Consider the following 13,882-nt stretch of genomic DNA (forward strand, 5'->3'; position numbering starts at 1 on the left):
TTGCTATCACACTATGAGACGTGGTCTAACTCCAATTCCATTCCAGTCAGGCACAAGACAGAAGTGACTTACCAGAGCAAGATGATTCAAAAGCAGCAACAGAAATAAAGAGCACAATCTCTTCATAATTAACTCATCTCCTGAAATGAAGGCCTACTTGTTCATAGTAGTGCTTACAAGGGGGAGTTATGTTTCAAAATTCATACTGAGTTCGTTTTCACATTTCAGTAAATTTTAAAAAAATATTGATTTTGAACATATGGCCAATTTTATTGTCAAAGCAAATTTCATTTCTTGAGATAATTAGATTTATTTAGCTATTTCCTAAATGCCACTAAACACATTCTGTGAATAAGCAGTATATTTCTGAACCAAACAATACTTGTCATTCAGCTAAATACAATGATATTTGATCATATCCATTTGTCTTTGAAAATGTATAAGTTGGAAAAATGGACAACTGAGGTCAGAATGCATGTGTTCTATTACTGTATCATTTATTAACACTATGGTCATAGCACAATACATAATCTTTCTAACCACAAATTTTCTCCTCTGTAAATGGAGACAATAATATCTACTTCTCAAGGGTGGTTGGGTTGTAGAGATTAAAGGGAATAGTGTGAATAAGATGATTAACATATTTCCTGGTACATAATAAGCTCTCAGTAAGTGGTAGCACTTATTAGAATTACTAAAAGATATCAGGATATGCTGAAGATTAGGGCAGGCTCTTAGGATCGATTCTTCCTCTGGCTCGGGTTTGCCTCAGAAAAGTTCAGAAAACAAAGGCAAGTAAAATAAAGAGGACAGTTCTCTCATGCATTGCTTCTGGGCTTCTAGCACATATGGACCTTTCCTTGTTTGAGAACTTTTGGTTTTGGAATGCAGGAAAGGTAACAAGGAACTTAGAGAATTTGGCTATATTTCTTTAGAGAAAATTTTTGAAGTCAGAAGGAACTTTGAGAAAACAGTTGGCACACCTTCCTGACTCTAGAAAGTGCTACATTTCAAACATTCATAAATTATTGCTATCTACAATTTGCTCTAAAAGTTTCAAAGGAGGGAACTCTACAAGCTCTTTGGGTAATGTATGATACTGCCACATAGTCTTACAATCACTAAGCTCTTCCTAAAATCTGATTCTAATCTTCATCCTGCATCACAGGCTTCTATTTTCCCTCCTGTCTGTTCCAGTCAGAAGAAACCAGTTTCTCATTTAGACATTTGTTCTGTCTTCACCCATCAATATACTTTCATTTACTGAAATATTAAGATGAACACGGTGTAAGCTTAGTTGAATCACTGTAAGTACTACTATAAACAACTGGAGCTTTGTTCTTGGAGAGTGTTATGAAGCTTCTTACTCAGCTTTCTTTTCTCTAGCTGAAAACAGCCCATAGGCTTAAGTACAGTCTGGGGAAATACAGGTCACCAATCTGCCACAGTTGTCTAAATACAGGAGAAGCTCTGGCCACAGGAGTTGAGCTTCTGGGAAGCAATGCCATTCATTGGCTTTCTCCCAATAAACACTCAACTCAGTCATTCTTCAGATTTCATTCAGTGTTTTCCAGCTCTTGTCCACCTGGGCCACATCTGGGTGCTGATTTACACACACCTGGGATCTGTTTTGTCCACTCCTGGGAGCTGTTTTGCTTCAATGCCAAAGCCTCCTTTTCACAGTCAAACATCTCAAAAGAGTGATCTATTTTTACTTTCTCCATTTCTTCACCTCCCGCTCTACCACTGCACTCTGGCTCCTATTAAATTGGAACTCTACCAGAGGTACTCTTATCAGTCACTAATGCTGAAATCAAATGGCTTCTTTTAAGCCACCCCAGGCAGTCAAGAGTGCCTACAACTGCAAGCAGGAGAATTGCATCCATCTTCCATGTGGAACCTAAGCCCCCTCTCGATATAGAGGTTGAGTGGACATAACCATTCCAGGGTCCACAGGATGGAGGAATAGAGTATGGGTTAGAGTGGACTTACTGATATTATACTATGAAACTATTGTGATTAGAAATTGTAACAGTGATGTGGAGAAAATGGACACGTTAGCTGCTGAGGGTAGGGAGAGGGAAGAAGAGATACAATGTGGGGGCATTTTCAGGGCTTGGAGTTGTCCTGGGTGGTACTGCAGGGACAGATGCTGGACATTGTATGTCCTGCCATGGCCTACTGGGTGGACTGGGGGAGAGTGTAAACTACAATGTAAACCATTTTCCATGTGGTGTAGCAGAGAAGCAGTGCTCCAAAATGTATTCACCAAATGCAATGTATGTCCCACTATGATGAAAGAGGTTGTTGATGTGGGAGGAGTAGGGTGAGGGGGGTGGGGGGTATATGGGGACCTCTTATATGTTTTTAATGAAATATTTAAAAAAATAAAGAAATAAAAGAAATCCTTATGTTACATAACCCCTAAACAGGATTTGATATTATTAACGATTCCCTTCTTCTTGAAAAGCTTTTTTTCCCTTGGCTTTTTTCATCACACACCTTCCTGGTTTTCCTACCATTTATCAGGTCTCTTCTTCTCATTTGGTTGTTCCCATTCCTGAGCCTTCACTTGAATATTGGTGTTCCTCTGAGTTTGGCCTTAAGCCTTCTTTTTTTTTTTTATATATTATGTTTCTTTCCCTTGGGAGAGCTTATCCAGTCCCTTATTTTCCATGACAATTTGCATGCTCATAGTTCCAATTTGAATCTCCATTTCAGGTCTTGAGGTTTAGAACTATATCCAGTGGCCTGCAATATCTCTTTACCTGATTACCACATAGGCACCACAAACTCAGCATGTCCCAAAGTGAACCCATCATCCCACCCTCGCCCAAACCTACTTCTACTGATCTTGTAATCCCTATCTCAGTGTTATCATAATCCACACACTTCCTTAATTCTGAAATAGTCAATCTACGTGTTCTTTGATTTTACATCTAATATTTCACTCATCTGCCTTTCTTAATCCACTGGTATTTTAGATTCAGCCATTATCACCACTGGCCTATGTAACCCACATAAAACTGAACAGCTTCTTGACCTGTCTCATCACAGATTTGTACCCCAAAGACAAATCAGCTGTGCAGCCAAAAAAACACTGGAAAGCAGCTTAATTTTTACTGAAGTCTCTTGAAAAGATGCTAATCATTTACATATAAGTATATTTTATCCCTGTTTACCTGTATTACTTCAACAGCCTTTTTATTCTTTATTTTTTTAAAATGTTACATTCAAATATAAGAGGTCCCCATATACCCCCTACTCCCCTCACCCCACTCCTCCCATATCAGCAACGTCTTAAGTCATCTCCCTGCCTCTAGGTACTATTTCCCTCCAATAGACTCTCCATCCTTCAGCCACAATGTTCTTTTAAAAATGCATTTCCACGCTTATTACTGTTTCTACAATGCTTTTCCATGCTTAATTCTGTTAATGTCTCCCAATTGTCCATTGGATAAAACTGAAACTCTATTGTGCTTATAGCAGTATTTCACCATTTGACCCCTACATACCTCTAGCTTCATCTCTCAGTGCTTATAGTCTATGCACCAATCATAGTATTCTTTTGGCAAGTGTATTATGTTAACTGTACCTTCTGAGCATTTACTATGCATATTAAAAGAATATGCACTATACTTTGGGAGACTAGTTGGACACACAGTTTGCCAACAAAGAACAAATTACATATTAAACATAGTGATACTAAATGCCAGTAAGGGAATGAGACAACAGTAAGGACTAGACCCATCAGCGAAGATGCTCATGGAGAAGGTGAGGTGCGAGGAGGGTGGAGAATGAGATTTGAACCAGCAGAGGTATTTTCAGGCTGGCAAAACGGGGCCATGAAGAAGTAGCCTCCTATAAGGGTGGGGGTGACAATCTGGCCTTTGAGTTATAGATCATTGCAGACTCACTGTTCTGTGCCTGTCTGAGCAGACAAACTCTGGTTACTTCTTAGATTGCCATAAGCACAGAAAGGAAATGGTAGGCAGCAGTGGAGACAGCTGCAGTTAATTTGGCTATGAAGCCTGCTTTCTTTCATAGTCAGTCTTACTGGTTTTTAACACTCTCCCATGCCACCCTATTCTACCTCTACCTCTTCCCTCCAAAAAACACTACTATGTTTTGAAAGCTGAGACTGCATAAGAAAATGGAAACGGGCTTCAGGAAAACTGAGGTTTGGAAAGAAAGCCACAAGGGAAATGTGATTATGTCTTCTGGTTACCATGGCTCCTTCTCAGTGGGCTGCACTGTACATCCCCAACAGAAAGGAATGTGGTAGTTTTTATGGTGGCAATCATGGCTTGGAAAGTAACATGTGAAAAAGAACCTTTATCATGGCAATGAGGATCATATGGATGCTCTATTTAGACAAAGACTTTTCACCATAATGTATCTATCTATACAGAAACAGATAAACTGTTTAGAGTTGACTTATTGCAATACTTAATGTCATATTTTAACTTAAAAATATTGCACAAATGAATCATATATGTGCATCCTATCTTTCTCTCCCCCTTCCCCATATAAACCCATTCACACCTTCCTTATTGCCTTCTGTAATATTTTCCATCATGCAAAACTACGCTGTTCTAGGACTTGATAGTCAGATCCATTTTAAACGCTAATGAGAATGGCTCATTCATTTTGTCAGTTTCCCAGGCCTTCCAATTCCTCATTTAGTTTTTGTAGTTGATTATATTTGACCATTTCCCAAACTTTCTGTGTGAGAGAGGGACAGAAAAAGAACAAGAAATCCAAAATGGTTACATTTCTAGTGTTTTATAGAGATGTATATTTGTGGGGATTGAAAGTGGAACTAAAGCAATGTTCTTGGAGAAGTGTTTGTTTTAATTTATTGGTATCCTAAGTTTCTGGTAGTCTTGAGAATGAAGCAACAGCCATAGTCTAACTATGGAAGATACCACTATGGTGTACCAACAGTATCCTTCCATTCCTTGCTAACAGAACCCTGATTTTGGTTCAAGATTTAGATAGTAATATGCTCAAGGAAGGTGGCTCAGTTCGAGAGGGTGAATTTTGACTGGTCTGAACCCATTGTGGGAATCCCATTTCTCCTTTGCCAGTGACTGGTTAATATATGGACGGGCATGAGACTTAATTCTGGCCAATGTGACACAAAAGTAAATCTGCTGGGCTCTTTGCCTACCCCTGGTAATTGCTTTATGTGAGATAATGAATTTATTGCTTAAATGTTTTAGACAAATATTTTATTCCTTGCAGGCAAAAACATCCTCTTTGATAAACGAATCAATCCTAAACTCTTAATCTCCACTTTACTTACTTCGAAAAGATTATCTATTGATCTACTTCATCAGAGTTACAGATTCATGTAATGTTAGAACTTGAAAGTCCCTTTGAGGACTGCCTAGTCCATTTCCCTCATTTTACATGCCAGTCTCTTGTGTCTGCAGAAAAAGAAAGTTATCATGGACCTGGAACTGTGCTATTTGTTCTATAATCTCTCTAAATATTCAGTTCTGATTTTTTATAATTGCAGTAAAATTAGAATTTTGGACTCAGATGAGAGCTACACTGAATTTCTGCTTTTATTATCTATCACTGGGAAAAGTTTTCCTAAATAAATGTAAAACAGATCTCAGAAGGAATGTGGCTTTACTTAAGAAAACTTTTCAAATACTCTAGAAATAGCTATGTAAATAGCCATAAATAATAAGTCATGCTCATAAACTCATTTAAAAAGCTTTCAAAAGAGCTTCAGCTGTCAGAAATTTTCCAAATTGCATATATTGAAAATATTCAATAAATGAGATTGGACTTATCTTCTAATTGCTTCAAATCTGAGAGACTTTAACTCTAGACTTTGTGACAACATTCCACATAGCATTACTTCTATCATAGCTTACCATTTTCTCCTGAGTTTTTCTGAGGAGGAAAAAAGTAACTTACCTTAAGAGAAACTTCTGCTATCTGGTGTTATAACAGATAAACCAAGCTTCTTTTCTACCTAATTTCTGTACGAGAAAATTGTTATCCATTTCCATGATGTCAAATGGAGATAATGCTTGAAAATCAGCAGTGCCTACCTGAGTGATGTCCATTCCTGAGTCACAGCTCAGTGGCTGTGTGGAAGTCAGGCCATTTGAGCCGATTACAGTTGTGATCACAGCATTCTCATCAATTTTCCGAATCATGGTCCCATCCACAAAGTAAATGAATCCATGCCTATCAACTGTGATGCCTTTTGGGAAAGCACAAATGAGCATTAGTAGTCTAGTGAGCCATATTTGCACTAAGATCAGTATTTTGAAAGAAGTCATAGAAATGGAAAGACATTTTAAAGACATATGGATTCAATTTGCTCAGCACAAATAGGACAGTAATGGCAGAGGTGTGTTCTAGCACACATTCACATCTATATATATTGAAAAGAGATGATAAAAAGAAACACTCAGAGACAAATCCAGGTTTAATATTTTATTTTGTCCAGTTCTGTATTTCTACCCCCTTGAACTTGCTTATCCTGTCCCTCAAAACAGAAAAAAAATCCTTTGAGATCAATGAGAAAAGGCAAAGGAGGCAGCATATGTTGTATTACTTTTACAATGAAGATGCCACTTCTTATTTTCATAGTTGCATTAGAAAATAACTCTTGGAAAGCATTAAAATTATTTTCATCAATTCATAGTCAGTTAATAGGGATTTTGCAATAATTCTGACAAACTGGGCTGAGTTTTTTTTTCTCTCCATACTATCTATTGAAAGGGTGATTGGTGAGCAAAATTATAGCGTTGCAAAGGGGATGTTTAACCTTCTAGAAAAAAAAGCCAACAAAATTTTTACTGTAGTTTTTATGTACTGTGTTAATTTCAGCCTGGTTTCTTGGAAAGTATATTACAATAGCAGTTAGAAAGCTCACTTACAACTGACATGTGACTGATTGAATCATCTGTCTGCTCAAATTCCAGCCTTCTCTTTGTTAACATAAGAGAAAGAGTATTTGCCTTACCTAGCTAAGGTGACCAACTCTCCCAATTTGCCCAGTACTAAGTAGGAGTGGGGGCGGTGTTCAGCTTTAAAATCAGAATAGTCATGGGCAAACTGGGACGAATTGGTCTATGCTTAGGTTGTTGTAAGTATCACATGAAAGAATACATATAAAACCTGTCAGACACATATAAACAAATGGCTCAACTCCTGCTTTGGTGCTTCCTTTAACAGTGCTGTTGAAAATAACCACTTTAAAACTGGTCTACATTTTAGTTTATTTTGTTTTTCTCATCTCCCCTTTATTCACACCTGGTAAAATTCATTGAATGTGTGTTAAAGTTAGGAGCATCTGTGCTAACAATCATTCCCTGTTAAGCATCTCAAAGCTACCCGATTTCTGAAATCATTCTTCTAGATGGATAATGAATCTCTCTCTCTCTCTCTCTCTCTCTCTCTCTCTCTCTCTCTCTCTCTCTCTCTCTCTCACACACACACACACACACACACACACACACAAACACACACAAACTCACACGCAATTTTTTTCTGTTTTCCTGGCAAAGTGGAACTCATCTAAAGACAGTTTATAAACCCAACTTAATAAATTGCTTTTAAATACGCCAATTTGTTAGTAAAAGGTTAAAATTCAAACTGAGCTTTATGGTATACTTTGATTACTCTTGATATTCCTCATGAAGTATTAATCCTTAATATCTGTAAAAGTTATGGATTCATTTCAACTTTCCTTAAAAGCCACTAAAGCCATTCATGTTTTGTTGAACACTCCAAGAAAATAAACATGCCCAAATAAGCAGAATTCCATGTCAACATATCCCTTTATCGCTTTTAGAGGCAAAAGGATCTTTAAGAAGGTTTTTAGAAAGACTTTTCAGATAGGGGCAGGTCAAATGATGATGGCACATTGGAGATGAATATTTCTTTCATCTTCAGAACATTTTGTGTTGAAGATGAAACAAGTGGAACCTCTGCTTTTTATTTTTGTTTGTGTTTTGGTAAAATCAATTTCTTGACTGCCTACAATTTGGTCTGGCTGCAAATGAAGATTTGTGGCAGGCATATGCTTTGGGATCACCTTCCATAACTTCTATATTAAATATTGCTGATTGTGAGATTTAAAATTTGTCCATCTTAAAAGGATGGCCTTAAAGATCAAGATTTGAATCTGGGGAGAGAAAGGCTGAGAGGAGATATGCTTGAAGTGTATAAAATCATGAATTATTTAATTTACCAAACATGTACCAAATTCAATTATTAGGGTTTCTGAGGGGGCCAAAAGACAAAGAATTCCAGTAAAAATAAATTAATACCAGGAGGAATACTCTGGAAATTTATTAAGCTAAGTGTATTAAAAATAAAATGAAGTGTTGCTCTAACTAGCAGGTAATAAATTTAGAAAATGAGTTCCCCATAAAAATTGGAGCAGGTTCACAGAAAGTATGGAAAAATAAATGTGTTCTTACAGAAACCAGGATACTTGGGCTGGTCCTTACATTTTCACATTGATAATTGTGTTTCTTGACTACCACACTCCTTGGTCCTATCAAAATGTGAATTGTGAGATAACCCCAGACTTTATGTGGTTTTCTAACTTCTAATGTTTTGTGCACTTCTAAACTCTGTGAACTTCTCTTGCTCTTTACATGTCAGCAGAATTCTACAGATAAATTCCCTTTGAAACAATTCCGGGCTTTTAAAATACTCAGTATCTGTCTTCAGGGTTTATTCCGCTGACAGTTTGTAAAATATTCTCTTTTCATATATTTGTGTAGCAATTTTTAAATCATAGCTCCAATTCCAAATATATTCCTTTTTCATTGAGCCTCTTTAACTTTGTTTGAGGTTACATTTATGTTTGGGGTTGAAAAATAAATAGTAGATAGGGCTCTAAGGGATTGTGACACAGGTGATTTATAAGTGAATCTAGGCGTATTTTATATGTACATATTTTTGTTTCTTCCCGTATTCTTTCCCTTACCGCCAACCAACCAATCAAAATACAAATTCCTCAACCAACTGATTTCACACCCTCTTCACAGGTGAAGTTTAAGGGTTATTTAATTTTCACTGAGGTAAAAACCAAATTGGAAATCCCAGGCAGGAAAAAGAAAATTATGTTTGCCCATCACTTCGGGAGATTTTCCTCCCATAATGAGTATTGTTATAACTCAGGTATGATAATGATGCAGTATGATCTATCACTGCTTGTAGACTGAGTGGGAAGAGGTGACACATGCCCAGTATATTTTCAGCTTTAGTCTTGAGAGATGGGGCTGCAAGTGATTTCAGATCACATAAAGCCATCTGGGGCTAGCATGATCTGTAGCTTCAATTTATTTTCATATCTTGATATTATAGTATCCAGATGTCCAAAACTTTGTACCCAATATTGTGGACATAATTTTTTCCAGTGGCTATATATACTGATTTGTTTACTAAATGTGTTTTCTTTAGCACTTAAAACACAATTGAAAGCACAGACTTTGGATGAGAAAGGATTTAAACTGAATTAAGAAAGTCACAGTGTTTAAAGTTTTAACCCATATTCAATTTTAAAGCAAGTAAAAGCATATAGATCTCTGACATTACCCTAGGGTTAGGCATTTATGAAGGGTGGGTGGGTGGGGGGCTGGAGGCCGGAAGAACACCACACCACAGCTTGAGTCCTACATTCCTCAACACTACCAAGGAAAACATTGGGCTCACATGCTCAGACAGGATGTTTAGCTTGGAGCACATTTTTACATTTGTGAGAAAATAAATAAATCTTTGTAAATTAGTGCATATAATGAAAGCACTGAGAGACCATAACATAGATGTGTGAATGGTGTTGACTCCATTCATCAGCATTAAACCCTAACTAGCTCTTTCTATGAAGGGACTTGCTCATAAATAAAGAACATCTTTTAAAAAAAATTATTCACACTGCCTCATGCAAAGTAGAGGATATTATATAATATTTGAACTGCAGGCTATTTTCTCTGTGACGCATAGCTCTGTATGAAACAGCTGCAAATTACAGGCAAAATTACTTGACTTTTACCCTTGTCTTATTGTCCTCCAAAGAATAAATACTATAATTCTTAAGAAGACAATTGCTTAAAGCTAGGACAGCCTGGATAGTTACCAACAAATTTATCACTTGTTGAGGAAAGGGATGCTGCTGATCAATACTGAAAGAGCAGGGACACCCAGATGTGACCACTGGGAGTCCAGATGTGGAGGTTAATAGCCTGGAAATAGCAGCTAAAATCCCAAATTAGATAACAGAGAAAAGCAGGGATTTATTTATTTTTCCATGAACAATGCCAATTTCAAATGTTAGCAGAAGGCATCTCTGTTCTTAATTTTGAAAATTACACCTGCTAAGGCCACCTACATTTTTACTATTTCTATATTAGAAAGGAAGCATCTTTCATAATATAACCTTTGGAAAATACTCGTAAAATTCTCTTCTTCTGCAGCCCTCATAATCAAAAAACTCAAATACTGGATTTTTTTCCTGCCACACCTGCTTTTTAATTTTATGAGAGAGATAAATGGTTAAAATGAACTTTCAGGGAATGTCGAAACTTATGGAGTCAGTTCAATCTCCAATACGGAGAATGTTGCATTGTGTATCTGATATTCACCAGCTGATCCTAAAATGCACTTTAAATCAAAGAAAGATGAAAATATTTTGCTTTTTATATTCATTTTAATTCTCTGAAGATTGCTATAATTTGTGTGGTCTATATGGGAACTCTCCATTAGGCAGAGAAGTCCATTCTCCAACTCATCTGATTATTGTCAGAAGGGCCATGTTACTTCTACCAATAAGCCTGTTTAAATTCCCTTGCTAGGTAGCTTCTAGAAGTTGGAAGGAGTACAAATATCTGTGTGTCACTAAAGGAGAACGATTAAGACAGGGGTTCTTAACAAGGGGTACATGAGCTTGAAATGAAATTCAAAAAAACATTATCCTTGCGGGGACATATTGATGTGGGTGTGATATATTTATTAAATAATACACAGTACAGTGTGGACTTAGTAAGGTGTCCATGGTTTTCACCTGACTGGCAAAGGGTCCGTGGAAGTAAAAAGGTTAAGAACCCCTGAACTAAGGGTTGGAAGGAGGCAGAGTTCAAAGACCAGCTGTTGATGATTTCACTGTGTGGTTAACAAAGAGAACAGGATTTCCCCAGTAGTGGAATCTAACAAACTCACTGTAATGTCACATAATTAGGCAATAGTATGAGTCGTATTATCAGATAGTCTGTTTAATAAAAAGTTATAGCATATTCCAAACAGGAAAGGTCAATTTCCAAAGAACTTACCTACAAATTAAACATGATAAGCATTCATACTAATGTTCTATTAATTGGAATATCCTCTTTCTTTGATGACTCAGAGGTATGTTAAAGGGCTTCAGTGTCATCATAATGATCCATATATTCCTGGGTTAGAATTCCGATTGTGAGAAAGACAGATAAGGCCAGGTTTTAGCATTTGTCTTCTCTTTAGCGCTTTCTGTTCCTTTCAAACCTTTGGCCTTCAAGGCAAGGCAAAGTGAATGAACAACTCTCTTACTTTCGCCAACCACTATTTTTCCAAAAGCTTAATGGGGAAGCTGTTTTTCCCCTTACTTATTAGTTTATTCAAGGCTTATTTTGCACCTATTATAAGTCAGGCAGGATACTTGGACAGGGTATAACAGAGAATAAAAATTACAGGGTACCTGCTTTTGTGGAGCTCAGAAGGTAGTAGGGGAGATGGAAAAATAGTCAGCCATTTACAATGCCATGAGATAAGCACTTTTTTTGGGGCAAATACAGGGTGCCTGGGATGAAGCCTTGGGAGATAAGATGTAGAAGTAAAATTCATGGTGATTTCTCACAGTAAGTGATATAAACTGAAATCTAAAGGACAATTTGAAGGACAATGTTGAATTCCTGATGAGCCCAGTGTGAAATCTGTATAAGCACCACAGTAACCTCCTGAAGGATGAATAATATTACTAAATAATTGCCATTTCCATTTACAAAAGATGCTATGATATTCTATGAACTGTGCTGGATTCTTTATGTACATTTCCTCCTTTATCCTCAAAACAGCCCTGTGGAGTAGGTATTGTTAATATTATTTTTTATATGAGGACTAGGAGGTACAGAGAGATCAAGTGACTAACTCAAGGTTACATAACTAGAGAATGCTAGATTTTACAGGTTATTGTCTGAGTTCCAAGCCCTTTTGCTTAATATCATATAAACTAAATTGAGGCTGTCAATTGCTTTACCACAGGAGTGGTCTACAGACTGATTTCAAAAGGTCAAAATTATCAGCAAAGTGTTTTGTGAATGGATATTTTTATGGGAAAAAGGTCTATTTCTTTTGTTAGATTGTCAGAATGATCCAAGTCCCCTCCCTCAAATTTGTTAAAAATTCTTACATTCTGGTAGATCTTTTGGACACCTTCATCATTATTTTTCAGTAATATTCTGTGGCTTCATCTCTACAAAGTTGGTGAATCTGGTAAAATATTTAAAGTTTCTGTGGGGTGGGGAGCTTGGTAACTTGACTATGATAGTATTGCTGTGGGCTATGGGTGGGAGTCTCTTTGTCTCTTCAGAGATAACCTAAGCTGTCTGTAACTTGGGGGTGTGAGACGTAAGAGGCTGCAGTCCTGCCCCTGGTGACCATGGCAACGACTTCAGTCCCAAGAAACAGTTTAACAATGCAAGGTCTACAAACTTTAAGTATTCAGGGGAAATGCAAACAAAATATGCTAAAAGCTTATCTAGAATGTCTGAAGTCCATGCTAAAAGCTTACCTAAGATGTGGAAGATATATATGCTAATTCAAGCCTATTGAAAACTGAAACAAAAGGACCATTTAACTTTTCCTCTCTATAAAAGAAACTCGAAAGTCTTGTTCGGGGCTCGGGTTTGCAACAGGAAGCTCCCAATTCTGGCTGGCCATCAATAAACCATTTTTCCTTCTCAAAATCATTCCTGAGTCCTGGCCTCTCTATAAGCAAATAATCAAACCTCTCTCAAATTCTACAACAGTATGAACTACCACATATAAAGGAAGTCCTAAGAACTAAGAATAACAAACTCAAATGCCTTCAGGACCCAGACAGGTGATATAAATGTGTAAGTTAGGCCAAGTGTTGACAATATAGGCTCTAGGGAAAAGCAAGGTTAACTAAAGAGCACATCTCATCTAAATGCATTCAAACATATTTTAAAAATTAAAGACATAGTTTGGACCAAATTATATCTCATGTTACCAGATCCTTGTGTTGCCAGTTTATGATGCTTGATAGAAAGCAATCAGGAAAGAAAAATCTTCAGTGAAGCTGCTGTAAGTGGGGAAGATCAATGAACTTAGAACTTAGAATAAATCTAAATAAACAGTTTAGTACTGCCATTAAAAGTTATATCTTCATATAAGTACTGTGAAACCAAAGATAATCAAATCTAGGTATTGTTTTATTCTCATCACTGGCAAATGAAATACCTGGATGGCTGATGATACAATACTTCCTAAGAATGCAGTTTATTTTGTTCCCGCCAAGACCAAAGCTCAGAATTTGTGATAAATTCAACAAATTTATTAAAGCACACCAGAAAAGTAGGTGTCGAAGAGGATGTCAGCTTTGCTTTTGTCCTTCTTTTCCTCCTCCTCTCCACAGAAAGTCCTCTCCATTTTACTATGGGAAAGATAATGCAATGTCTTCAGGCAGTCAGATTTCTTTCTTTTTTTTTGAGAATAGAGCTAGATTACACTTCCTTGCCTCCCTTGCAGTTAGCTATGCGAAGAAGAGATGTATACCATGTCTAGGCCCGGCCCATAATAAAACCTCTACTGAATTTCTTCATTGATCACTCCCTTCCCCTATAGACTG

At 37.0% G+C, this 13,882-nt stretch overlaps 1 protein-coding gene across 1 annotated transcript in view; it reads right to left on the reverse strand.

Annotated features, from left to right (window-relative positions):
* TENM1 (teneurin transmembrane protein 1) overlaps positions 1-13,882 on the reverse strand; it is a 1,381,582-nt gene that overhangs the window by 101,163 nt on the left and 1,266,537 nt on the right. The window contains exon 25 of the mRNA XM_058291548.2: positions 6,072-6,226. Coding sequence (XP_058147531.1) covers positions 6,072-6,226 — 155 coding nt within the window. The remainder of the gene's footprint in view (positions 1-6,071; positions 6,227-13,882) is intronic.

The sequence above is a fragment of the Dasypus novemcinctus genome, chromosome X (genome assembly GCF_030445035.2).
Source record: "Dasypus novemcinctus isolate mDasNov1 chromosome X, mDasNov1.1.hap2, whole genome shotgun sequence".
NCBI classification, from domain to species: Eukaryota; Metazoa; Chordata; class Mammalia; order Cingulata; family Dasypodidae; genus Dasypus; species Dasypus novemcinctus.